At 47.4% G+C, this 27,634-nt stretch overlaps 1 protein-coding gene and 1 non-coding gene across 4 annotated transcripts; both read left to right on the plus strand.

The window, feature by feature from the left end:
• Positions 1-6,258: 6,258 nt before the first annotated feature.
• Positions 6,259-16,751, plus strand: Slc38a5 (solute carrier family 38 member 5). 3 transcript variants are annotated; one of them, XM_074062761.1, is made up of 16 exons: positions 6,259-6,768; positions 7,318-7,371; positions 7,469-7,544; positions 7,976-8,091; positions 8,182-8,255; positions 8,908-9,000; positions 9,124-9,202; positions 11,747-11,829; positions 12,095-12,153; positions 12,248-12,385; positions 12,582-12,661; positions 13,181-13,281; positions 13,483-13,598; positions 15,032-15,176; positions 15,271-15,374; positions 16,317-16,751. In XM_074062761.1, exons 2-16 carry the CDS (start codon positions 7,319-7,321, stop codon positions 16,416-16,418), a joined length of 1,419 nt encoding a protein of 472 aa, XP_073918862.1. In that variant the 5' UTR covers positions 6,259-6,768; position 7,318; the 3' UTR covers positions 16,419-16,751. The 3 variants fall into 3 exon arrangements, with proteins under 3 accessions (XP_073918862.1, XP_073918861.1, XP_073918860.1); XM_074062760.1 differs by lacking the exon at positions 6,259-6,768 and adding an exon at positions 6,866-6,930; XM_074062759.1 differs by lacking the exon at positions 6,259-6,768 and adding an exon at positions 6,867-6,995.
• Positions 16,752-25,725: 8,974 nt separating this feature from the next.
• LOC141420023 (U6 spliceosomal RNA) lies at positions 25,726-25,832 on the plus strand. Its single transcript, XR_012444730.1, has one exon. It is a non-coding gene; the product is annotated as a U6 spliceosomal RNA (small nuclear RNA).
• The last annotated feature ends 1,802 nt before the right edge of the window (positions 25,833-27,634 follow it).

The following is a 27,634-nucleotide window of genomic DNA, read 5'->3' on the forward strand; positions in this document are numbered from 1 at the left end:
AAAATCGGTTTACTCCGCCTTCCTTTTTGGACCTTGATGGTCATCGAGCCTAAAGACTACATTTCCCAACATGCAACTGCTCACTCGTTTTACCATAGCGAAATTACCCCGGGCAGCGTGAAATTGAGAATAAGGAAAGGACGTTGATAAAGTGCGCGAGCGCGCGAAGCTACTCTGCTAGAATTTCAAATCCCGCTTCCGCTAGTTGTAGTGCTGCCTTTAAGTTACCCGTCTCAGAACTTCAGTTTCTCCATCTGGAAAACGGGGATTATCAGTGCTGCACAATTCACAGCGTTACTGGGAGAGAGTTAACGAGGTGTAGTTTAGGATGCTATCCGTCCTTTCGTAGTTCTGTGTTCTTCAAACTCTTTTTTAAAAAACAGTTTTAGCTCTGACCCACTAATAAAGAATACATGTATATATAGAAAGAGAGAGAGATCTATATATCTATCCATATCTGTGTATCTATATATCACGATCGAGTGCACAAAACATAAAATGTAATAATGAAGCAGCGTTTACCAAGTGCTCTCGGTGTGCTGGTCAATGGTTAACCGGCTTTTGGCAGGGGCATGTGGGAGTAGGGAATCTGTTTTCTACTATTTGTCAGTTTCCATGGTTTACATCCCTTGTCAGATTTCCAGTAACCGACGTGTAGTTACTAAACACGGGATTCAGCCGTGCACCATTATATATTATTTCTACCGTACAGATAAAATAGGGATAAAATGGCCTCAGGAGCACAGAGTGAGTGAAAAATTAGAATGTTTTGAATTTTGAGTATTTATGACCTTTAAAAATCAAATTCATTTCATTGCAAATTTATAGCATTTCGTTTTTCTGCTTGTTTTGACATAGGGGCTCACTAGATAGTGATCCCTCTGCTTCCTCCCCAGTGCAGAGATGACAGGCTCAGGTCAACACTCTGGCTCAGCATTTCTTTTTTCTTTTTTTTCTTTTTTTTTTTTTTTTGCAGTACAGGGATTTGAACTCGGGGCTTCACACTTGCTAGGCACTTGCTCTACCAGTTGAACCACTATGCCAGCCTTTTGTGTATGTGTGTGTGATATGTTTTTTCCAGAGAGGGTTTCACAGGGCTGGCTTTGAACCACAGTCTCTGCCTCCTGAGTAGCTATGATTACAGGTGTGAGTCACTGGTGCCCAGCTTGAACTCTTTCTTTTGGCAGTACTGGGGGTTGAATTGAGGTCTTTGTGCTGACACTCTACCACTTGAACTACACCACCAGCCCAAGGAACTCTTGAGCTGAAGTGATCCTCCTCCCTCAGCCTGCAGTCCCAGCTACTTTTCCCCCATGCTATTGTAGATGACAGGTCAGGGAAGGCTTTTCTGTGGCAGTGACATGGAGCTGAGACCTGCAGGGGAACACACCCTGGAGAAAGTGCATTCGGGAAGGGGGAACACCAGATTCAAAGACCTGCGCAGGAAGGAGTTTGGCAAGAATTCAAGGAACTGAAGGATGCCTCATTCCTGTGATAGTTTTGTTTTTGAGGGTTTTTTTCCCTTTGGCTTTTTATTTTTTTATATTTTGGCAGCACTTGCTCTCTACCACTTGAGCCACTGCCAGCCTCCCCCCTCCCGCTTTTTATTTATTTATTTGCGGTACTGGGACTTGAACTCAGGGCCTTCACCTTGAGCCACTCCACCAGCCTTTTGTGTGATGGATATTTTCAAGATAGGTTTTCTCCAACTATTTGCTTGGGCTGGCTTTGAACCACGATCCTCCTGATCTCTGCCTCCTGAGTAGCTAGGATTACAGGCATGAGCCACCAGTGCCCAGCAGAAAGTGCATTTTTTTTTACAGCATTGTGTCATACCATCCCTTGGGCCCTCTGCTGGAAAAGTAGAGGCAAGTCTCAAATAATGTCTTTTTTTATTATAAATGTGAAGCCCTGAGTTCAAACTCCAGTCCCACCAAAAAAATTGCAATCAAATTATGTCTTTTTCATTGTATACTCTTGGTTTATAGATGCAGGACAGTACTGTACCATACCTCTGTGAACGGAAAAATTCCCTGAATCAGTTTTATGTTACATAGTAGTGACTGTGCTTTATTAGAGCTGTTTTTTTTTTTTTATGGTGTTACTCTAGAGGCCAGTAAAAAAATGCTGCAAGATTTAAAAAAAAAGAAAAGAGAGTTTCACCAGATAGGGGTTCATGTTGTCATGTTCTTTGCTGCCTATCAGCACCTAGAACAGGACCTGGCACACAGTTGATGGTTAATAAATGTGTACTGAAACCACCCTTTGTGACTTTTTCCTACGTTTTTTCCTTAGTGGGGCATTCTGCATTGTTGTGTTATCCTGTGAGGAGGTATAGAGAGAGACACAGACTCCTGTAGGGATCCCAGTGAAGAAGCAACAGCTTGGGATGTGACTCCCTGCTAGACCACTTGCCTGCACACTCGAGGCCCTAAGTTTCAGCCCCATCACTGAAAAACAAAAAGAATTTAAATTAATTGTTTAGAAATGAAGCAACAGCTTTGTTAGCAGAGCTCAAGGGCCTTGTGGGGTGGTGGGAACCAGCTCCCCTGCAGAGGTGAACTAGTGTGAGAAAGGAAGGGTTCAAACCACCAGGTCACCACTCCACAAGAGAGAAGGGAAGGCCAGGCTTGGGGGGCCCATGGTCACCCTGTGGGATGCTTCCTTCGTCCTGTTTTCTTGTGGCTCACAAAAGAGGATGTTTAATTTTTAGCAAAGAAATTTGCTTCCTTCAGCAAGGCCTAGGGCTTGGGGGACAGGAGCCAGGCTCTGAACTCTCCAGGCTTTTCCCGAAGTAGTGGCTCCCACCCGGCACCCCACTGAGTTGTAAAGGTGTCCTCCCCTCAGCCTCTTGAAGAAGTCAAGGAGGGGAACAGCTGTCAGACCAGCTCTTTCCCAGAGAGCGCATCTCAACAGCCTGAGGGGAAGAGGAGGGTGGCCCAATGGTCTGGGCCTACAACGGACTCAACTCCCACTGCTGCCCAGGGGCTACTTAGCCAACCGGAAGAGGCTGGAAAGACTTCCCCAGTGGGGAGCCTGCATAAAAGGACAGATTAGAATCCTGAAGGCAGCCAAGTAGGGGTTTAATTACTTTCACACAAATATAAAGCAAGTAGGATGACTGGGTCCAGCATTATTCCAGGTGACTTACTGTTTTTTTTTTCCGGCACTGGGGTTTGAACTCAGGGCCTACACCTTGAGCCACTCCACCGCCCTTTATTATGATGTTTTTATTGCGATAAGATCTCGCAGAACTATTTGCCCAGGCTGGCTTCGAACAGTGATCCTCCTGATCTCTGCCTCGTGAGAAGCTAGGATTACAGGGGTGAGCCACAGGTGCCCTGGCTGACTCACCTGTTCTAATAGCTCCATGAGTTTGGCATCCTCAAGCTCTTGGGGGAAATTGGGACACAGTGAAGTTTAGGAACTTGCTCATGGCCACAGAGCTATGGAATGGCAGAGCCACTCCTTCCTGGACTGTTCTGGAGTAGTGACCTATTTTAATGAAAACCAGGGTTTCCTTAGAAGAACTGCTAAGGAGGGGAGATAAGAAAGAATAATAAAGGGGGCGAATTCGATCGAAGTATATTATATGCATGTATACAAATACCACAATGAAACCCCTCTGTACAATTAATACACACTAATAAAAAAGAGAGAAAAAAGGGGGAAAAAAAGAACCAATAAGAACCTGAAATCCGCCCCCCCTTTTTTTGAGATAGGGTCTGACTATGCAGCTTAGGCTGGCCTCAAAATTCACTATTTTCCCTCCTCAGCTGGCGTTACAGGCATACACCATCATGCCTGGCTTCCCAACAAGGTTTTTAATGTACTGAATAGGAATTTCAAATGTTACACAAAGGCCTGCTTTACTGAACCAACAAAACCTTTACATGACCTTGACGGGGGAAGAGGGGGTCCTAGCCTGATGAACTTGCAAAGCCCTCTTATTCCTGGCACAGTTTCAAGGCCACAGTCATACTTAAAGAACATCTGTTCCCTCTAAAGCAGGCTGTCTTGCACAGCCAGATCCCACTCTCCCTTTGTTCTTACTTCTACCAGCATATGTTGAGTTCCTGCTGTTTTCAGGGCCCTGAAACTTCAAGGAGATACGGGGGGGGGGGTCATATCCCCTTGACTGAGGCTTCACCCCACCCCCCCACCCAGAGTTCCCTAGGCAGAAATAAAAATAATAATGATAATAATACAGCACTTGATGAGTGTCATTTGTTGAGCATCTGTTGTGTGCCTGGTAGCCCTGTGCTGGGCAATATTGGAGAGCTTGGGGAAAGCCCTGGGAGGGGAGTGAAGTGATCAGAGCAGGAGATGGTGGCTAGGTGGATGTCCAAAGGTACATTAGTTCTTCTGACAAGACACTTCAGATTTTTCTTGAAATATTGTTACCTGCCAACCCCCTTTCCCCCACTTAGTCTCCTGGGTCAAGGCCTCTGCTGACAAGTGTCTTCTCTGGCCAGCCTGAAGCACAGATGTGTAATGGCTCTGGGTGGGGGAGGAGAGAGAGATGTAAGCAGACCAAGAGAGATGGGGAAGGAACAGAGGCTGGAGAGGGCTGTGCAAGGTGTGTGTGTGTGTATGTGTGTGTTGCCTGGGTGTTTATGTGTGTCCTTTGTAAGACTTGTGGGTAATGAGTGTGTTTGTGTGTGTGTGTGTGTGTGTGTGTCCCCTTGATGAGTGGCTACAGGTGTGTGCCTATGGGCATTTCTTCTGGAGTCACTGTGTGTACACCACCTGGTTCCCTGTTTCTTTCTCTTGCAGATTTATTTGTATCTTTTTTTGGGGGGGGGTTGGTGGGACTGAGGTTTGAACTCAGGACTTTAGACTTGCAAAGCAGGCGCTTTACCTCTTGAGCCACACCTCTAGTCCATTTTGCTGGTTGTTTTGGAGCTGGAATCTCATGAACTATTTGCCTGGGCTGGACTAGAACCTTGATCCTCCCATCTCAGCCTCCCAAGGAGCTAGGATTACAGGCATGAGCCACCGGTGCCTGGCTCTGGATTTTGTCTTTATGACATAGCAAGTATATTCTCCACGTTCTTGCATTTCCTGTTTATGTTTATGTTTATGCCTTTGTATGTTTTCCCTGGGTGTTTCTTCTCTGAGCGGGTTTATGAATCATGTGTGTGTGGTCAGCTGTGTGCTATCATCTGCCTGAAGGCAGGTGGGCGCACATGTCACTGGGCTTCTCTGTACAGTTGCGTCTGCCTGTGAGTAGCTGTATGTGGTTATGTGAGGTCACAGTGCACACACTAGTCTTTATGCACAGAGGTATCATTTTAGGGTCATTTTGGAAGTTGGCCTCCAGGGCCCTTAGAACCTGTGTGTGGGAAAGAAACAGGGCCAATGCTCCATGTTGTTGTGCAGTCCTGGTGTGGCTGTGAGTCTGTGTGTGATTGGTCACATGGTTCTCTTTGGTGTGGCTGAGAGTCCATGGGCAATGATATCTGTAGATCTGAATGAGCCTGCCTTTTTGTCCATCTGTGCTCTCTGTGTGCGGCACTGAGTCTGTTGGTGATGATTCTGGCACTGAGTCTGTTGGTGATGACCATTATCACTCTGCACAACCATCCCATGAGCCTGGGCTCTTGTGTGTAATTGTGAGTTCATGCGCTCACGTCTGCTGGTCTGGAGTCTCTATGGGTGGCTATGAGTCCGTATGTACATTTGGTTGGACCTGTTTGTACCTTTGTGGGTAACTGCAAGTCTATCCCCATCCTCAACCCCTTGACGGGCTGTGATGGGGCGTGTTGTGTAGCTGTGATCCCTGAGTGTGTAAGAGTCTCTCCCGCTGTGGGGAAGTAAACATCTCATCACTCACCCTCCTCCAGCTGCAGGTGGGGTGGGGGCATCCACACTAGCTTTGAAGGTCCAGCCAGTTCCTGCCCTTTCCGGGAATTCTATGTTCCCTGTGGGGAGCGGGGTGGGCAGGCAGAACAGGGGCTACAGAGAGGCCTCTTGTCCACCAGAGCTTCAAGAAGCCCAGTCCAGTTGAGCTAGGACCCCAGGTGCACCTTGCCTGTAGGGCACACATGCCTTGCCTGGCACCGACAAGCCAGACACACACTTGGATCGAAATGAACGGCCAGACTTCCATATAAGACAGATAGCGAGACAGACAGTGTGGGGCTTCTCAGTTAGGGTGTTGACAAGGCCCCACCCAATAGCTGGATTGGGGCCCAGAACTCTGGGACACACCCAGTGTGCAGACACTGTGTGTCCATACTCTCCACCCAACCACAAACGCTCTCCTTGCCTCCCCCAACATCTAGGGTCCTCTTCAGGCTAGGCTCTCTGTCTTACGTCATCTGACTGTGTCTAACTGCCTTTTCCCCTGGCCTATCCATCTACCTTGTCTGAATCTGACTTTCTCAGCCTGTGCCTTCTGCCCTGGGTGTATCTCTGCCTTAAACCAATGTCTCTGTCTCTTTGTCTCTTTGGGCTGGTGTGTCTGGTTCTATCCTTTGGGGATGTGTCTGGCTGTATGCACCTGTCTATTTGCCAGCCTGTGTCTCTTGCCTATTACTGACCCTGGTTGCCTGTCACCTTCCTCTGCTCTGCCATCTAGCTAAACCCTAGCCCTGCTGGGACACTTGTATGTCAGGAAGAGGTGGGCTCCGTTTGTCTGTGGTCTCTAGTGAGGAAATTCAGAATTGTAACTGAAAGCAGTTTACAGAGTTCAAGACTGGGGTCTCTGACTGAGCCTGCCCCGCTTCCATCCCTAGACCCTTGGACAGCTGGCTACAGCTCAAGGTTCAGACACAGGCGGCAGGGGGGGGGCGGGTTAGAGGGGTGGGGCAGCCGTGGACATGCGTCTCTGCGAGCGAGCCATGCAGTCGGGTGGAGGGAAGGGGGTGGTGCAGGAAGGACGGGGAACGAAAGAGACAGAAAGATACAGACAGCAAGAGAGATCGAGTGAGTCTGGGGGTCTGGGAGAGCAGGCTATCCCCGCTCCAGATGGCCTTCTCATCTGCTGTGAGGTCGGTCTCTCTCTGTATCTTTCTGTCTCGCTCCCTCCCTCTATTTATCTCTCCCTGCCTGCTTTTCTCCCAGTTTCTCTGAGCTACGTTGGCGTGTCTCCTCTAATCGTTATCGCTCCTACTTTTCTCTCACACTTGTCTCCATTTACTCTCTTGCCTCTCCTGCATCTCTGTTCCTGTGTGCCCTTTCTGGTTTGTTTCTCTGTCTGTATATTTGTCTGTGTGTGTGTGTGGGGGGCCCTCCCCGCTCTGTCCAGCTCTCCTCACTTTGCAGCTGCTAGGCTCCATTTCTGACCCTCCTACCCCATTTCTTTGCCCACAGGATGGAAATGCAGGATCCAAAGATGAACGGAGCCCTCCCTGCGGGTGCTGTGGGGTGAGTGGGGGTGGGGTGAGGGTTCCAAGGAGGCAGGCTCATGGGGTCAGGGTTATCTTCTCATCAGCCTCAATTTATTTCCCCCTGCACTCTTCAGCTACAGGCAGGAACGCGAGGGCTTCCTGCCCAGCCATGGTCCTGCTTCTGGAAGGAAACCTGTCCAGTTCATGGATGTAAGTGAGCTTACAGGATCTGCCCAGGTCCCACCTTCCCTAGCTAACCTCCTCACTGCTCCCTCCTGCCAGCTACCCCCCCTTTCCCAGCAGTTCACCTGCCCCAGTCCTTTCCTCTCCAGAAGTCCCCTTTCCCAAGATTCTCCTCTCCAGCTCTCCCTCGCCTAGCATCTCCCCTTCCACCTCTTCCCCCTGCCTCTGCATTGTGCCCCTAGCTGCGCTCCTCTTCCCAGGTGCTCTTCCAAAGTTTCTCCTAGTGTCCTTTTCCCAGCTCCCCCCTTTCCCAGTTTCTTCCCATCTCCAGCCTCCTCCCTCCCTGGACTTTCCCCCACCCCAGTTGCCTTAACTGAAATCCAGTCCTTTCCTCAGCCCCAACACTAATCTCTTTACCTTCCCCCCAATATGTGTGGGGTTTTGTCCCTTGCCTGCAGTTCGAGGGGAAGACATCATTTGGAATGTCAGTGTTTAACCTCAGCAACGCCATCATGGGTAGTGGCATCCTAGGGCTGGCCTATGCCATGGCCCACACAGGAGTCCTCTTCTTCCTGTAAGTCTATAGGTGGCCTGCAGGGAACGGGGTGTGGTGGGGCAAGTGGGAGGCCCGGGGATCAAGTCTGAACTGTGCCACCTGCCACAGGGCCCTGCTGCTGTGCATCGCACTTCTGTCTTCATACTCCATCCACCTCCTGCTGACTTGCGCTGGGGTTGTAGGTGAGACCTAGAGCCTGGAAACTGGTTTCCAACACCTCCCCTGTGGACCCCAGAGTCTAGATCCCGATCTAGAGCTCAACCCACACCTGAACCCAATTCCCTGACCTCAGAGCCTAGGCCTCAACACAAACCTCACACTCACTCTGGACATAACCATACCGACCCCAGATCCCACACTCCACCTGGACTCCAGACCCCACACTTGACCCCGGCCCTTGGACGTATCTGGGCTCCCAGATCCTTAACTCCCAATTCCCACACCCCACCCCTCAGTCTGGCCATTAGACCCCATTGTTTAGACACTCCCCATCTGCACCCTTCAGCCCCCAGCTCCCCTTACTCTAGAAGCCAGACCCCAGCCCACAGCCCCCACTCCTCAGTCTTGCTTCCCCATTTCCCACTACTCCAGATCCCGGGCTGTTCTCCCTCTGTGGTCTTAGTCCCTAGTCTGCCTCCAAGACCCCCATGTCGGCTTCCAGCCCCTAACCTCTCCCTGGCCTCGGATGCCGCTTCCCAGACTCTCCTAACTGATCAGCTCTTACCTCCAGCCTTCACCAGTCATAGCCAGTTCCCCCAGGCCCCAGTTCCTAGACTCTCGGCCCACTCCTCACCCCCAACCTGTTTTCCTGAGCCCACAATGCCCACTCCCCAGGTATCCGAGCCTATGAGCAGCTGGGACAGAGGGCATTCGGGCCTGCAGGGAAGGTAGTGGTGGCCGCTGTCATCTGTCTGCACAATGTTGGGGGTGAGGACTCTGGGAGGTGGGAGTGAGCTGGGGGAGTGAGGTGGGCTTTCCCAGGCTGGGCTGGGGAGACTGGGTGGGGGAAAGGGGGAATCCTTCTCCTTACTTTCCCTCCACCTGCACCAGCCATGTCCAGTTACCTGTTCATCATCAAATCCGAACTCCCCCTGGTTATTGGCACCTTCCTGCACATGGACCCCGAGGGGTGAGTGCACAATGCCTCTGGCTGACCTGCAGCCTCTTGACTCTGCCTGTGAGCTCTGGCTGGCATCTCCACCTCTATGTGTCCACCTGCCTCCTGGGTGTTCTGTTTTGAGACTTGGGCAGGCCAGTTAGGTCAGACTGTGGTTCCTGTGTGTGGGGAGGCCAGCAGTATATGGGACCACTGCTGACTATCGGAGTACAGTAAACTGCGTACTGCTTATGTGATTACTGTTCTTTCTGGCTGATTCAGGCTGGCAGCTGACTCTGTGTGTCCAGTGTGTGCTGATGCTCACCGTGTGGGTAACTGTACAGATCCAGTAGACTTGGACTCTGGGTTTGACTCAGTGACTGGTGTACCAGCTGACTCTCTCTGGCTGGCTGTGTGATGTATGCCAGCTGGGTCCTGTATGCTGATTCCAGCCATATGTGTTTGACACTTGGCTACTCTTACTCCTTGTCCAGCTGATTTTGTAAGTTTGATTCTGGGTTTGTCAGGCTGCTGGACTTTGATCACTTTGTGTGTGATCCCTGATCAGGACTATGTACGTTCTCTATATTGTGGTTGCAATCATGTGTGTTTGGCTACGGTTTCTGACTGTGTGTTTGATTCTAGATCCATCGTGCTAGTGGAATCTGTTGGGTTGTTTGTGTACAATGAGACTCCAGGCGTGTTGGTGTGTGTGTGGTGCTGCGGTGCATTTGCTCCAAATGCACATCTCACTCTGTATGGTTTTAGTTTTTATTTTTATATTGCTGTGCTAAGGCTGAAACCCAGGGCATCTTTGCATATTAGGCAAGCACTCTACCACTGAACTACACCCACGCTCCTTCTATATGTTTTTTTGAGATGGGGTTTTACTATGTAGCCCAGATTGGCCTTGAACTCGAAATCTTGCTGACTTAGCCTCCTACCTCAGCCTCCCAAGTGCTAGCAAAGTCCTGGGATTACAGGTATGCACACCATGACCAGTTCTTCTATATGTTCTAACGAACAGCTCTGTGCATTCAGGGTCTGACCCTGACTCTGGTCCCATGGACTTTACATGGTGTGTACGTGTGTGTGTGTCTGGTTTTATCAGCCTGACTCTGGGGTAGTTTGTCTATGTGTCTGACAGTTTAAATTTACTTGCCTTTTATTTAAAAAAAAAACTTGTTTTTATTTTCCATGTGCATCCTGTTAAATCATTACTTTTTGTTGTTGTTTGTTGGTGGTACTAGGGTTTGAACTCAGGGCCTCACACTTGCTAGGCAGGTGTTCTACTACTTGAGCCACCCCATCAACCCCTAAATCGTTATTTTGATTCTGAGAACATCCAGGTGTGACTAGGTATGTCGCATTTTTTTTGTGTGGTGCTGGGGATTGAACTTGGAGACTTGCACATGCTAGGTAAGTGCTTTACCACTGAGCTACACCCTGGCCCTATGTAATTCTTATAATGAACTCCCACTGTATGTATGGCCGATCACATTTTGTTGGCTTATTTCTGTGTTACTGTGTATATGAGATAGAAAGAGGAGCTGGTGGAGTGACTCAAATAGTAGAGTGGCTGCCTAGCTAGCATAAGGCCCTGAATTCAAACCCCAGTACTGCCAAAAAAAAATGAGATAGAAGGAGAGCCTATGAATGCCTAGAACACAGTAGACATTCAATAAGATATTTTGAACGAGTAACAATTTGTCCAACCAATTCTGCATTAACTGACTAAACTTTCTGGGCACCTCCCTCAAATATCTGTATAGACCTCCCCCATTTCTTTCTTTCTTTTTTTTTCTAGTGGGACTGAGATTTGAACTCAGAGCTTTGTGCTTGCAGAGCAGGTGCTTTACCACTTGAGCCACACCTCCAGCCCAATTTACTCTGGTTAGTTTGGAGATGGAGGTCTCATGAACTGTTTGCCTGGGTTGGCCTCAAACCACAATCCTCCGGATCTCAGCCTCCTAAGTACCTAGGATTATAGGTGTGAGCCACCAGTATCCAGCCTCCCCTCTTTTTTTGAGCTTGGTGCTGACAGTGTGGTCTGCTGGCTGGTACTATCTCTCTGGCTGGGTGACCAGATCAGCCCCGCTACTCACAAGCTTGCATGTGTATCTCTGACATTTTGACTGACTCTGCATCATTGCCTGTTTACCACCAGACTGTTTTTCACCCTGTTGGACAGACTAGGATCACGACTCTCTCTGTTCTTGTGTCTGGTACCTTGCGTTAGCCTGATTTTCAAGTTGTCTGACTGTTTTGGGGTGTTTGGCTATCTGATCGTATGTCCATTTGTGAATCTGGTGACAAGTTTTGGCTATCCATGCTTGTGGTTTTAGCTGTATCCCACCAATGACGTCCTACCGATAGTCTTATAACCAGTCTGTCTCTGTCAGTCCTGATGTGCCTTTTGTTATCACTGTAATCATTTGAATGACGTCCTAGCTGAGGTGTCCACTTGTCTCTTTTGACTGAGGGCAGAAATCTGGCTGGCTGGCTGTCACCCATGAGTGTCTGGCTGACAGTTTTCCGGGGCTGGTGGCTAGTCATTGTGTCTTCCTGTCTCCTTAGGGTCTGGTACTTGAAGGGAAACCTCCTCCTCATCATTGTCAGCGTGTTAATCATCCTGCCTCTGGCCCTCATGAAACACCTGGGTAAGAGGCTTCTTGGGCTGATCATGGGTTAGCACGGGGAACTAGACAGAAAGCCCCCATTTCCACGAACTGTGGAACATCAGGGGGAGCTGGTGTCATGTGGGTTTTAACAGATCACTAGGAGTTTGCTATGGAGGGAAGGCTGGTCCAGGAGGAAGTAAAAGCAAAGGTAATTGAGGTGACAGGTCCTCGAAGGCCATACTAGAGGCCTGGTGTTGCTGCAGGGGGGTCTTTGATTTCTGAGGCTCTGTGTTGCCCCCTTTAGGCTACCTGGGGTATACCAGTGGTCTCTCTCTCACCTGCATGCTGTTTTTCCTCATTTCGGTGAGTCAGAGAGAACATGAAAAGGTGGGGAGTTTGGGACACTGGGACATAGCCTTCCCAATGACCTTGTTTCCCCATTCCCCCACCCCCCCAGGTTATCTATAAGAAGTTCCAACTTGGCTGTGTCATGAGTCACAACAAGACAGCATTAGAGGGTGAAGATCCCCTGGATCTCTCCATCCAGGGGCTCAACAGCAGCTGTGTAGCCCAGATGTTCACAGTTGACTCACAGGTAGGCATGCAGGCAAGTAGGAGCTCGCACCACATGGAGACCCTCTGGTTCCATCCCACGCTGCATCTTACTCAGGGTACAGCTCGTTATTGGGCCTTGCAGGCTGCCATGCATCTGCTATTGAGGGCAATAGAAGGGCCAGGAGGGCGGCCCCCTTGTGGGTTCTAATCCCAAGTACTTGGATTGTCCCCCCCAGATGTCCTACACAGTGCCCATTATGGCTTTTGCCTTTGTCTGCCACCCTGAGGTGCTACCCATCTACACAGAGCTCTGCCGGTGAGTGGGCAGGCCAGTGGGCATGCGTGATGGGCCAGCTAGTCATTAGGTCTGACGGTCCCCATAGCAGCTCTGGGACTGAAACTTGAGGGTGGCTATGTTGTGACAAGGGAGAGGCTAGGGGTGGTCATGAAACCTCAGGGGACCAAGGGCAGTGCTGTTTGCTGATAGCACTTAAGTAGTCTACTTTAACACCCAGTATCAGTGTGAATGGACAGAGGTCAGATGATCAGATGGAGGGGGTGGAGGTCTGCATGGATGGGGCTGGGGAGACAAGGATGGTGGACAGAGGGGAGCAAGGATAGTGCAATGCAGGGATGTGTGGGTGATCAGCATGGGTGGTCAGCTGGAAGGGAGAAACGGGGTGCTCAGATGGAGTGAGAGGTAGATGGGCAGAGACAGCACCCCAGTGGGTATCAGTCTAGGACCAGGGGACTCTGGATGGTGGGGCTGGGCTTAAGGGGCCTTGGGTCAAGTTCAGGGGTCTAGCATGACAGTTTCATGACCTGTGTACCACAGACCCTCCCAGCACAGGATGCAGGCAGTGGCCAATGTGTCCATCGGTGCCATGTTCTTCATGTACGGGCTCACAGCCACATTTGGATACCTCACCTTCTACAGTGAGTGCGGCTGGGCCCGGGCTGGGGCAGGAGCCTCTGAACTCTTGCCCTCCAGGACGTTGGGCCCATCAGTTTCAAAGGGACGGTGCTCACTGAGTGTGTAGAAGATTTGTGTCAGTGTACATGGGTGTGGGTTTTTGGGGCATTGGTCCTGGTGCTCCTGTCACATCCTGCATCCTGTGTCCCCTGTCCCATGGCCAGGCAGTGTGGAGGCAGAGATGCTGCACATGTACAGCCAGGAGGACCTGCTCATCCTCTGTGTGCGCCTGGCCGTGCTGCTCGCGGTGACCCTCACTGTGCCAGTCGTGCTATTCCCTGTGAGTGGGGCGAGGAGGGCCCAGTGAGCAGAGGGACTGTGGGTGGCTGAATAGAAGGATATTTGGATGGAGGGTGATGGTACAAGTAGCTGGCTGGCTGGAGGAGGCAGGAAGAGTCATACAGGCAAGGCAGAGCTGTGCAATGGACAGAGAAGGCAAAAATGGTTGAGCAGACAGAAGGGGGGACATAGATGGCAGGACAGAGAGGCTCAGGGGAGACCGGGGTGGTCAGCTGGAAGGAGGCACAGATGGATGGCTAGACAGAGGGGGGAGGCAGGAGTGGTCAGTTGGAGGGAGAAACACAGATAGAATGAAGGCATGGGATGAAACTGGATGTGGTGTACATGCCTGAAACCCCAGCACTTGGGAGGCTGAAGCAGGAGGATCTTGGGTTTGAGGCCAGCTGCAGCTACACAGCAAGAAACCTTGTCTCAAAAAATCAAGAGCTGAGTGAGGATGAGGGGGGGATTATGATTGAAGTGCTTTATATTAATAGAGTAATGAAACCCATTGAAATTAGTGTGGGAGGATAAGAAAGCAATAGAGGGGTGAATTTGACCAAAGTACATTTATATGCATGCATGGAAATATCACAAGAAACCCCTTTGTATAGTTAATACATGTTAATGAAGAATGACACAGAAAAATATTTCTGTAGGGTACACAAAATAATATGGTGACACACTTTCTTTTATTCCCTGCAATTTTATGAAACATACATAAAGCAACATTATAGCAGATTAACTTTCTTATAGGAGATTAAATTCTCATTAAGATATTTTTAATATTCTATGAAAATTATATTTATATATATTTTGGTGGTAATGAGATTTGAACTCAGGGCCTCATGCTTGCTAGGCAGGTGCTCTACCACCTAAAGCACACACCAGTTCTACAAATCCATTTTTTAAAGATCATTTTCATTAAAATATCTTCAATTTCTTAACCAAACATGCTGGGATGCTGGGATGTAGCTCTATGGTACAGGGCTTGCCTAGCATGCATACAGCCCTGGATTCGATCCCCAGCACTACACACACACACACACACACACAAGGCAAAGAAAAGAATTGGGTGGACAGAGAACAGATGGAGGCAGAAGTGGGAAGGGAAGGATGAGGCTCTCAGATGGAGAGGTGGGAATGACTGACAGGAGGGAGGCAGAGGTAGTCAGATGGAGAGAGAGGCGAGCATTTCAGACTGGGGAGAAGGACAGGCGATCATCAGATGAGGAGGCAAAGGTGTGTAGAGAAAGGACGCAAGGTTTTAGACAGTGATGGAAACCCAGGTGGAAGTTCATTCAGAAGGTGGAGGCACAGGGGGATGCCTGCCATAGCAGGCAGGGGAAGCAGGGATCTCAGACGTAGTGTGGTCACTTGCAAGAGAGGCCGCGTGTGAGTCCTGACCCCTGTCCTGCCCTTCCCTGGCCACAGATCCGCCGGGCCCTGCAACAGCTGCTCTTCCCAAGCAAGGCCTTCAGCTGGCCACGGCACGTGGCCATAGCCCTGATCCTGCTGGTTTTGGTCAATGTACTTGTCATCTGTGTGCCAACAATCCGGGATATCTTTGGGGTTATTGGTCAGTATCTTCAATCCCAGTCCCCTGACCCACCTCATGTGGATCTTGCACACAAACTTAGGTTGTACTCCTGCACCTCCTTCTTGTCCTCCAGGGTCCACCTCAGCCCCGAGCCTCATCTTCATCCTCCCCAGCATCTTCTACCTCCGTATTGTACCGTCTGAGGTGCAACCCCTCTTCTCCTGGCCCAAGATCCAGGTGAGCATCCCAGGGGAGAGGCTGGGAAAAGCAGCAGCATTCTGAGAGATGCTTGTGTCACACAGTTGGGGATGGCAGGACATCTCAGGAAGGGGTGGCGGAGGAGAGAACCTCCAGGAAGAGGGACAGATGGTGTGGAAGAATGAAGGTGATTGTTGTAAGAAGAGGCAGAGCAGACAGAGCACAAGCAGTGCCGGGGAAGACAGAGGGAGCCCTTTAGAAGGGGCAGGCAGGCTGGAGGTGTGACTCAGGGGCATGCATGAGGCTCTGGGTCCCATCTCCAACACTGCAAAAAGGGGGAAGCAGTTGACAGAGGGAGGATTCTTCAGACAGATGGAGGGAGCACTATGGGGAAGAGACGTGGAAGCATTTTGAAAGAGGAGGATGGAAGGGAGTACTTCCTGAAGGGGTCTGGGAAGATGGGAAATATGCACAGGAAGGTACTGGCTTTAAAGTAAGGAGAGGGAGAGCTGGGCGCAGTGGCTCATGGCTGTAATCCCAGATACTTGGGAGGCGAAGGTAGGAGGATTACAGTTTAAAACTGTCCAAGGCCAAAACAAAAGTTAGTGAGATTCTGTCTCAAACAGTCTAGGCGTGGTGGTGCATGCCTATAATCTCAACTGCAGGGGAGGCATAGGCAGGAGGTTCAAGGTCCAAGACCAGGCCAGGCAAAAAGCACAAAACTCTACCTAAAAAACAGCTAAAAGCAAAAAGGGCTGGGTGATGTGGTTCCAGTGGCAGAGCACTTGTCATAGCACAAGGCCCTGAGTTCAAACCCCAGTACCGATAAAAATAAATAAATAAAAGGAGGGAGGGGGAGCATAGAGGAGCATGAGGAATGTACCGGACATTCTCTGGAAGGGGTGGGGGGGCTTCAGGAACATTCTCAGGAACAGCTTTGGTGGGGAGTCTGACAGCCAGCCCATCTTCTCTCACCCACAGGCCCTGTGTTTTGGCACTCTGGGGGTCCTCTTCATGGCCATCAGTCTGGGTTTTATGTTTGCCAACTGGGCCACAGGCCGGAGCCACATGTCTGGACATTGATGTGGCCTACCTCACCCTGCTCGGTCCCTATGCACACGTTCATGTGCCTGTTTGGGGAGTCAGGGCCGCTGTCCCAAGACCCTCCTGCCTGGTGTGTGGAGGTGGCTGTCTGAGGAGGGGGACAGCAGAGGCTGCAGAGTGGTCCACATTCCCTTCTCCCCATGATTTCGAGCTTGGATCTTGGCCCTACACCCAACCCCAGGCGCATGGGATGAGGGGCAGGCCAGCCCTTGGGAGCGCCTTGCCCAGCCCAGTCCTCACTGCCTCTTCCTAGCTGAAGTTGTCAGGTTTACCCCTGGGCTAAAGGCAAAGAATAAAGATGTTGAATGATAACTGTGGCCTCAGTCTTCTGATTCAAAGACTTCCTGGGGAACCTGCCTAGGGGTAGGCAGAGGTAAACTAAGGCCCAGAGTAGAACTGTGCTTACTCTTCTCTTATGTGTTCACTCATTTCTCTACTCCTTCACTGACTTGGAACTGAATCACTGCACTCACTTACTGAACAACTGTGGACATGTCAGGTGGAGGATACAGCAGTGAATGTTCTAGGCGCTGGAGACACAGCAGTAACTCAAGCAGACAATGACTTCCCAGCACAAGTGTGGGAAATCTGGCCCACAGCCCAAATTCAGCCATCTATTTTTGTATGGCTCTTGAGCTAAGAATGTTATTTCTGAACGTTTGAACAAAATCAGAAGAAGAATAGTATTTTTGCGACCCCTGAAATGACACAAAGCTCAGATTTCGGTGTCTGTAAATTTTTACTAGAGTGCAGTGAAGCTTGTTCATGTACATACGTTCATGGCTCTGTGGAGCTGAGGGGTTGCTATGGAGGCCATATGGTCTGCAAAGCCTAAGCTATTTACTTTCTGGCTCTTTCAGAAAAAGTTGGTTGACCCCTGATTTAGCAGAAGAGAGGAAAAGAGATGCTTTCTGATAAAGTTGAGCCCTATGAAGCAAATGAGTAATGTGAGTTAGATGTAGGGAGGTGCTGGATGAGGAGCCAGTTAATTTAGGAGGCCTCATTGAGGAGGGGACAAGGAGTGGGGTCCTAAATTGATTAGAAGAAGCAAGCCACGTGGTTATCTTGGCAAAGAGTGGGCCAGGCAGAGGGAGCAGCAAGTGCAAAGACCCTGAGGTAGGAATGAATGTAGCAGGTTCATTTTCATTTCCTTATTTTTGTCGTGGGGATTGAGTCTAGGGCTTGACACATGCTAAGTGAGCACTCTACCACTGAACTACAGTCCCAGCCTTCCAGACAATTTTTAAGCATATAAAAGTCATTATGGATACAAAATATTTTCCCCCCTTGCTATTTTTTTTTTTGAGACAGGGTTCATACTGTGTTGCCTAGACTGGTCTTTTTTATCTTTTCTTTTTTTTTTTTTGTGGTACTGGGGCTTGAATTTAGGACCTTCACCTTGAGCCACTCCATCATCCCCACTTTTTTTTGTGATGGGTTTTTTTGAGATAGGGTCTCGTGAACTATTTACCTGGGCTGGCTTCGAACCACAATCCTCCTGATCTCTGCCTCCTGAGTAGCTAGGATTATAGGTGTGAGCCACTGGTGCCTGGCTTTTCTTTTTTGTTTTTGATGGTACTGGGGTTTGAACTCAGGGCCTCACACTTGCTAGGCAGGCACTCTTACCACTTGAGCCATTCCAGCAGCTCTGTTTTGTTTTGTGTGTGTGTGTGTGTGTGTGTGTGTGTGTGTGTGTGTGTGTATGTGTGTGTGTTGTATATTTTCGAGATAGGGTCACCTATCTCAAGATAGGCCACCAACATAACATTTCTCCAGCCTTGTTTCTTTCTTTTTCTTTTTTTTTTTAATTTTTATTGTTTTATTATTCATATGTGCATTCATTTCTCCCCCTGCCTTGTTTCTTTCTTTCTTTCTTTCTTTTTTTTTGGCTACACTACGGTTTGAACTCAGGGCATCACGCTTGCCAGGCAGGTGCTCTACCATTTTGAGTCATTCTGCCAGCCCTTTTATTGTGATGGGTTTTTTTTGAGATAGTGTCTCATGAACTATTTGCCTGGGCTGGCTTTGAACTTTAATCCTCTTGATCTCTGCTTTGTGAGTAGCTAGAATTACAGACGTGAGCTAGACTGGCCTTAAATTGCTGGACTCCAACAGTCCTCCTGCCTCAGCCTCTCAAGTACCTGGGACTACAGGTGCACCACCGTGCTGACTTTCCCTTCTTATTTTCAAACAAGCAGTGGTCAGATGATTAAAACTGCATGCTCCATAGCCAGGCGAAATTAAAGTGACTGATTAAAATGGGAGATGATCTTGGATTACCTTGGTGGGACCAATGTCATCACGAGGGTCTTTTTGTTTGGTGGGACTGAGTTTTGAACTCAAGGCTTTGCACCTGCAAAACAGGCCTTCTACCACTTGAGCCACTCCTCCAGCCCCTCACAAGAGTCTTTGTAAAAGGGAAGCAGATGAGACGGTCAGAGAGAGAAATGGGGTGAGAGAAAGGCCGGAGGCTGGGTGCTGGTGGCTCACGCCTATAATCCTAGCTACTTAGGAGGCAGAGATCAGGAGGATCAAAGTTCAAAGCCAGCCTGGGCAAATAGTTCAGGAGACCCTATCTCAAAAAACCCTTCACAAAAAAATAGGGCTGGTAGAGTGACTCAAGTGATAGAGCACCTGCTTAGCAAGCATAAGGCTCTGAGTTCAAACTCCACTGTAGCCAAAAAAACAAAAAAAAGAAACAAGGCTGGAGAAATGTTATGTTGGTGGCTTTGAAGATGGAGGAAGGGACCCATGAGCCAAGGAATGCGGGTGGCCTTGGAAGCTGGAAAGACCAGGAAATGGCCTCTCTAGAGCTTTGGAATGGAACACAGCCCTGCAAACACATTGCTTTTAGCCTGCTGAAACTTGTGTTGGATTTCTGATCTCCAGAAATATAAGATAATACATATGTGACAATTTGTTATCCTAGCAATGGAAACAAGTACACATAGGAACAGATTGGTTAGTGAAATAAAATAGAAAGTCAAGATACAATGCAATCTACATGCAAAAGGCACATGTAAAGCCCTGCTGTATGGATCTCAGCTATTGTTATTAGTAATGACTTAAAATGTCATTAAAATGTAAAGGCACCTCTGTTTCCGTATGAAGATGGGGAACCAGCAACAAGGAGCTGTTGACTTCCTTCCCAAGCCCACCTCTTCAGATGCTACAGAAGAAGTGAGGAGATAGCAGATTTTGGAACACTTCCCAGAAACAACACTCCTGAGGGTTTGGGCTCTATGGGGTATGAGATGGCCCAAAGTGAGGAAAGTACAGAGGCCATGGATGGAAGATCAGCTGAAGCAGAGTTTTCTTAATTGTACAATTTTCTCTCAAGTGTTCTGGAAGGTTTTTGTAAACATCAGTGGACAGAAACTTGGTAGGGCTGCCCTGGTGCCAGCCCAAAGCAACATGGTAACATTAAGGCATAAAGGGTTGGGGAAGGCCAGTTGTGGTTGTACATGCCTGTAATTCCAGCTATTCAGGAGGATTGCAGTTTCAGGATCATAGTTCTAGGTGAGCCCTGGCAAAAAAGTGAGACCCTATCTCAAAAACAAACAACTAACAAAACAAGCCAGAAGTGGTGACATGTGCCTATAATCCTAGCTACTTAGGAGGCAGGGATTGGAGGATTACAGTCAGAGGCTGGCCTGGGCAAAACCACAAGACCCTATCTAAAAAAACAAGTTAAAGTGAAAATAGCTGGGAGTGTGGCTCAAGTGTTAGAGCACTTGCCTAGCAAGTGTGAGGCCCTGAGTTCAAATCCCAGTACTGCAAACCAAATGAAAACCAAAACCAAACCAAACCAAACAAAAAAACTACAGTGGGGTTGGAAAGCTCACAGAAAGTACAGTCCCATCAAGGGACCCTGTCTCAAAAATAATACAAACAAGCTGGGAGCTGGTGACTCATGCCTGTAATCCTAGTTACTCAGGAGGCAGAGATCAGGAAGATCATGTTTCAAAGCCAGCTGGGGCAAGTAGTTCATCAGACCCTATCTCAAAAATACCTAATACAAAAAAGGTCTAGCTGAGTGGCTTAAGTACTCAGTGGTAGAGCATCTGCCTAGCAAGGGTGAGGCCCCAAGTTCAAGTCCCAGTACTAAAAAAAAAGTCATGAGGAATGGACAGACATGGAGTGAATGTAGGAAAATTTAATTTAATAAGGGGGATAGAAGTATAAATGTCAAAAAAAATGGAATAGTAGCCTTATAAGAACAGGATGCAGTAATTTAAGAGGAGTGAATACCTAAATCGTAAGTGAGATTTTCTCAAAATTAGGCAAACACTTTCAGGTCTAAAGGGATCATAGGATGCTGATCAGGCTGATACACATCTACACACTCCTACACACAGTGAAATTTATGATTATGAAAAATAAGGAAAAAATGTTTTTTGTGTTACTGGGGTTTGAACTCAGGACCTCATGCTTCTTAGACAGGCAGTCTACCACTTGAGCCACTCCACCTGCCCTTTTTTGTAATAGGTATTTTTGTGGTAGGGTCTCAAGAACTATTTGCTCAGGGGCTTTAAACCATGATCCTCCAGATCTCTGCCTCTTGAGTAGCTAGGATTACAGGTGTGAGCCACTGGCGCCAAGCAACAAAAATTATGTATAAAACTTCCAGAGAGGACTGTAGGTGTAGCACAGTGGTAGAGTCTGTGCCTAGAATGTGCAAGGGCCTGGGTTCCATCCCCTGCACCAAACAAAACAAAACAAAACTTCCAGAGAGAAATAGCAAGTTACTTACACTAATGTCAGACCTCAAAAATACCACACTGGTGAGGTGTTCAAAGAAAGGAACTCTTTTTTTGGCGCTGCTCTGGTTTGAACTCAGGGCTTCTCACTTGCAAAGCAGGCACTTCACTGCTTAAGCCACACCTCCAGTTCATTTTGCTCTGCTTGTTTTGGAGATGGGGTATTGCAAACTATTTGCCCCAGCTGTCCTCAAACTGTGGTCCTCTTGATCTTAGCCTCTCAAGTAGCTAGGATTACAAGTGTGGGCCACCGGTGCCTGGCAAAAGGAACTTTATTTAAATTTTTTTAATCTTCTTTTTTATTATTGATGCACTGGGGGTACATTGTGACATTTACAAAAGTTCTTACAATGTATCATAGGTGAATTCATCCCCTCCATCATTCTCCTTTATCCTCCCCTCGTTCTTAGAGTAGTTTCAACAGGTCTCATTTTTCCATTTTCATACATGAGTACATAATATTCCCACCACAGTCACCCTCCTATGCCCTTTCCTTGTATCTTCCCCCCTCCCACTGATACCAACCCCCCAGACAGAATATGTTTTACCTTCCTGTTCTGTTTTTTCTTTTTCTTTTTTTTTTGTTCTCTGTTTTTGAAAAAAGACATTTTGTTTGTATAAGATAGCTATACAGGAGTTTCATTATGATATTTCCATGTATGTATGTATTATAACTCAAACAAAAGGAATTCTTATTTTTTTCCCACACTCTTAATAGTGTGGAATAAAGAGAGTCTCCAGCATTTAAGGCCTCAGAAGGTTTAAGTCACAAAGAAATGTTAAAAAAATTGCTCATTTTTGTTGAAGATGGTAAAGACGACTTTGCTCAAAGGTGGCTAGGGGAGGAGAGCTATTTTTTATTTTTGGTGGTTTTGGGGGTGGAACCTAGGGCACTGCACATGTTAGGCAAGTGTTCAGTCACTGAGCTACACCCCAGCCCTCAAGGGGGGTCTATTAAGACAGGCATAGGGACCAGTGTAATGGGGGCTTGCTGTATTGGACTTGACTCTGTTCCGACAGGACATCTGGGGATTTATAGCCAAGGAGCAGGGTGGAGGGAGGGTTGGTGGATGGAAAATTAGGAAGAGGAGACATCAGGGTAAGGTGACTCTAACCAAACTGACTTGACAAGATTTTTGCCAAAACTGGGCTAAACTGGCAGAGACATAGGACTGAAGACTAAACCCACTGGTTGGGGCCTAGTCAGAAAGAGGACTCAGATGAGCTGGACTCAAATTTTGCCAAAGTTATGTCAAAGGCATAAGCAACAAAGACAACACAACAATAACTTTAATATATGATGCAAGTATTTTCACACTGCTAAGCAGGTATCTGCTTTAACCATTCACCAATGGTATGATGGACTTCAGAGTTTTTCCCACCAGTGTGAGTATTGCAGTAGTCCCCTCTTATCTGAGATTTCGCTTTTGTGGTTAATCATGGTCTTGAAAATATTAAATGAAAAATCTAGAAATAAACCACTCATAAATGTTATGTTTCACTACTGTTTTGAGTAGTGTGATGAAATCTCATGCTGTCCAGCTCCGTCTTGCTAGGCTGTAAATCATCTCATTGTTGAGCATGTCCACCCAGTATACGCTACCCACCCATTAGTCACTAAGTAGCCTTCTCAGTTATCAGATTGACTGTATTGGTGTTGGAGTGTTTTTGTTCAAGTAACTCCCGATTTAGTTAATAAGGGCTCCAAACACAAAAGTAATGATGTTGGCAATTCCTTCTAGTGAAAAGATGAAAGTTTTTAGGGAAGGAAAAAACTTGTACAATTTAGGTCTCTAAGATGTAAGAATGAATCTTCTGTTCACAAAATTGAGAAAAAAGAAATTTGTTCTAGTTTTGTTTTCCTACCTCAAACTGAAAGTTATAGCCATCTGGCACAGTAAGTGCTTAGTTAAGATGTGAAAGCATTTCATTACAGTTAGCCCATTATAGGTTTTGCATCTTTAGGTGCAACCAATCATGGATAAAAACTACTCTTTAAGCTGGGCACGGTGGCTCACGCCTGTAATATCAGCTACTTGGGAGGTGCAGATCAGGAGGAAGATCCACGAGGCCAGCTTGGGCAGGAAGTTTGCAAGACCCTATCTCAACCAATAGCTGGCTGCAGTGATATGCACCTGTCATCCCAAGCTACTCTGGAGGCTTAGCTAGGGAGGCTCATGGTTCCAGGATAGGCCGGGCAAAAAAATGTTGTGAGACTTCATCTCAATGGAAAAAAGCTGGGTGTGGTGGCACACACCTGTCATCACCATGGGAAGGTTAAAGTAGTGGGGTCATGGTCCAGGCTGGCAAAAAGCAAGAACCCCATCTCCAAAATAAACAGAACAAAAAGGTCTGGAGATCTGGCTCAAGTGGTAGGGTACCTGACTAGCAAGTGTGAAACCCTGAGTTCAAACCCCAGCACACCAAAACATAAAAAGTTAGAAAGACCCCCATCTCAATCAATAAGGTGGGTGTGGTGGCACGTGTCTGTGGTCCCAGCTATGCGGGAGACCATAGGCAGGAGGACCATGGTCTGAGGCTTGTCCCCAAGTAAAATCTCAAGACCCAACCTAAAAAATACATAAAAAGATGGGTTGGGGCCATTTTGGTTAAAGTGGTAGAGCGCCTGCCTAAGACACACAAGGTTCTCAGTACAATCCCTAGTACTGCCAAAAAAAACCCCTACTCTTTAAAAACTTGTTCCTGTCATCACTGGGAAGGTGGAAACAGGAGGGCCACAGGTTGAGGTCAGCCAGTGCTACGGAGAAAGTTCCAGGCTGAGTTGGGTTACAAAGCAAGCCTCTGTCTCAAAAAATAAAAAAATTGTGTGCCTGTACTGAACATATAAGGACTTTCTCTTCATCATTATTCCCTAAACTGTACAGTACAAGAACTATTTCACAGCATTTCCATTGTATCAGGTATTACAAGTCATCTAGAGATTATTATTTTTTTTTGTGGTACTGGGTCTTGAACTCAGGGCCTACACCTTGGGTCACTCTGCCAGCCCTTTTTGGTGGAGGGTTTTTTTGAGATAGGGTCTCTCAAACTATTTGCCCGGGCTGGCTTCGAACCATGATCCTTCTGATCTCTGCCCCCTGAGCAGCTAGGATTACAGGCGTGAGCCACCAGAGCCCAGCTAGGTAGGTTCTGTGCAAGTACTCCACCATATAATAAGGGACTTGGGCATCCATGGATTTTGGTATCCACAGGGATCTTGGAACCGATGCCTGGCACATTCTGCGGGGGGTGGGGTGTGACTGAATGGGGTTTGGTACTACCAGAGGTCTCAGGCACTGGGGGTCTTGTATCTCCCAACGGATAAATGGTGACTAGTCTATACTGAATTTTAAAATTAACTCAGATCATTGTTTTGCATCACATCTTACTGTGGACTTGGATATTTAAGCAGCTGCAAATGACTCAGAGAAACACAAAACAACAACAGGCATAACTAGAAAATTGTAGTGTTTTATTTATAAAAGAGTAACAAAAGGGGGAAATTGTGACACTAAATAAACATAAAGTTGAATTTTCCCTGTTCCTAAAAGGGGATGAGATCTAGCTCACTTCACTTTTCTTATTAAATATCCTTGAGAAAACTTCTATTTGTTAATCCTTGCTTCTTTGATATGTAAGCCTATTGCCAGTTATAACCCAGGAGAGAAAAAGGAGAGGAGAGAGGAGAGGAGAGAGAGAGTGAGAACGGGCAAGAAAGAGGAAGAGAGAGTGAAAGAAATAGCAAGGGAGAGAGCAAGAGAGAAAGTAAGAGAGCAAAAGAGAGAGAATGAGAGACAGCAAGAGAGAGAGAAAGAGCAAGAGACATTTGATATAATGTAAGAAATAAGAACTTTTATAAATGTCAAAATGTACCCTCAATACAATAAAAGAGAGAGTGCAAGAGAGATAGAGTTAGAGAGCAAGAGAGAGAGAAAACAAGAGAGAGAGTGTATGGCTTATTTGATATATCTTAAGAACTTTTGTAAGTGCCACAATGTACCCTTAACATAATAAAAAAGAGCTATGTATACATATATATGTATACGTATATATATATATGTATATATATATGTATATATGGGGGGCAAGAGAGGGCAAGAGACGGTGAGCAAGAGAGAGGGGGAACAAGAGAGAAAGAAAGCAAGAGAGCGAGAGCAAGATAGAGAGCAAGCAAGAGAGTGAGAGAGCAAGAGATAGGGCAAGAGAGTGAGAGAGAGAACAAGAAAGAGAGGGCAAGAGAGATTAAGAGAGAGTTAGTGAGAGAGAGAGAGAAAGAGACAGTGAAAGAGCAACAGAGTAAGAGAGCAAGAGGCAGCAAGAGAGAGGGCAAGAGACAGCAAGAGAAAGGATGAGAGAGCACATAGAGAGAGGGCAAGAGAGAGAGTGTGAGAGAGACCATAAGAGAGACAGAGAGAGAGAGAGAGAGAGAAATTGAGAGAGTGAAAGAGAGAGCGAGTGCAAGAGATAGAGTGAGAGAGCAAGTCAAAGAGCTGAGAAAGAGGGGGAGAGATCAAGAGAAAGAGCAAGTGCTCGCTTTGGCAGCACATATACTAAAATTGGAATGACACAGAGAAGATTACCATGGCCCCTGTGCAAGGATGACACGCAAATTCGTGAAGTGTTCCATATTTAAAAAAAAAAAGAAGAAGAGCAAGAGAGAGAGAGCGGGAGAGAGAGCAAGACAAAGCTGAGAGAGGAAGAGAGAAAGCAAGAGAGCAAGAAGGAGAGAGAGAATAAGAGAAAGTGAGAGAGAATGAGAGAGCAAGAGCGTGAGAGAGAGAGAGAGAGAACGTGGGAGAGGGCAAGACAGAGAGCAATAGAGAAAGAGAGCAAAGAAAGAGAGAACAAGAGAGAAGGAAGAGAAGAATGAGAGAGAGAGAGAGAGAGAGAATACACCTTTTAAGGACACAGCCCAGTGACCTACTTCCTCCAACCAGGTCCCGCCTCCTAATAAGCCATTCAGCTGTAAACTCATCAATGGGTAAGTGTATTGATGAACTTAGTGTCCTTATGATCCAATCATCTCTATATTGCAAACCAGCTAGGGCCCAAGTTGTGGACCAAGACATGAGCTTCCAAGGGACAGTTCAGATCCAAACTGTAACAGGTATATTTTGTCCCTGGCTCCTCCCCCCCTGTGTCTCTTTGCTTCCTGGCTGCCATCAGACGAGCAGGCTTTGCTCAAAGATGTGCTCCTGATGTGATGTTGTGCCTCACCATAGGCCCAAAGTGACTGGTCAAGTGATCATGACCATGGACTGGAACCTCTGAAACGCTATCTATCTATCTATCTATCTAATCTTTTTTTGTTTATTCATATGTGCATACAATGTTTGGGTCATTTCTCCCCCCTACCCCCAGCCCTCTATCTATCTAATCTGTCTATCATCTATCTATCTATCTATCTATCTATCTATCTATCTATCTATCTATCATCTATCATCTATCTATCTATCTATCATCTATCTATCTACCTATTTTTGAGATTGGGTGTTGTTATATAGCCCAGGCTGGCCTGGAACTTACTATGTAGCCCAGGATGACCTAGTACTGGAGATCCTCCTACCTCCACCTCCTGAGCACTGGGATTAAAAGAATGAACCACCACACCTGGCTTTCCTCCTTTTAAAACTTTCAAGTGGTTTATGTCAGGTGTTTTGTCATAGCAAAGGACAGCTTACTATTACTAACATATTCCCTTACTAACTAGGCCCTGGGTTAGGGAAGCAAGAAGCCTTCAGGTCACTATCTCCCAGAGGAATCTTGGCTCAAAGGGTGTCATGAGGGTTTCTTGATCCTTTTCTGCAGGACTCGGAGTGGTGAATTGCTCAGTAGACGCACACTGGGACCTTGGAGAAGGGCTTCCAAACTGTAGGTTGCACCCATGTACAGCTGATTAGGGCTGTGGATCCTGAACAGAACTTCCTGGGTTTTTTCTTTTTTTTGTTGTTTGTTTGTTTGTACTGGGAATTGAACCCATGGCCTTGAACTTACTAGGCAATCACTCTACTACTTGACCCATGTCCTCGGGTCTTCTGTTTTTGTTTATGAGGGAGGATCTTGCCTTGAATTGAAGATCCTCTTTCCTGAGTAGCTGGGATTACAGACCTGTGCCACCACACCTGGCTAGAATTTCCTGTTTTTAATAAATCAGAATGAACTAACACAGCACATCACAGAACAGAATTGAAATAATTGAATGCATCATGAATTATGTGCCCCGGCTGGCGTCCAACCTCGATCCTCCCAGTCTCAGCCTCCCAAGTGTCAAGGATTACAGGTGTGAACCACAGGCTCCAGGCTTTTTTTTTTAAGTTGCAGATCCAACCCAGGCCCTTGTGCATGCCAGGCAAGGGCTCTACCACTGAGCTGCAGCCCCAGCCTAGAAAATATATTCTAGAAAATTTTAATTGTTGATATTAGTGATACCATTTG

Source organism: Castor canadensis, chromosome X (assembly GCF_047511655.1).
Source record: "Castor canadensis chromosome X, mCasCan1.hap1v2, whole genome shotgun sequence".
Classification (NCBI taxonomy): domain Eukaryota; kingdom Metazoa; phylum Chordata; class Mammalia; order Rodentia; family Castoridae; genus Castor; species Castor canadensis.

Excerpts from the sequence above, each read along its gene's own strand:
- Slc38a5 (XM_074062759.1), top strand. The coding sequence starts at position 6,973 with ATGGCCTTCTCATCTGCTGTGAG. Across the intron at positions 7,372-7,468 it reads CTCCCTGCGGGTGCTGTGGG|CTACAGGCAGGAACGCGAGG; the intron begins GTGAGTGGGGGT and ends TGCACTCTTCAG. Across the intron at positions 9,203-11,746 it reads CTGCACATGGACCCCGAGGG|GGTCTGGTACTTGAAGGGAA; the intron begins GTGAGTGCACAA and ends CTGTCTCCTTAG.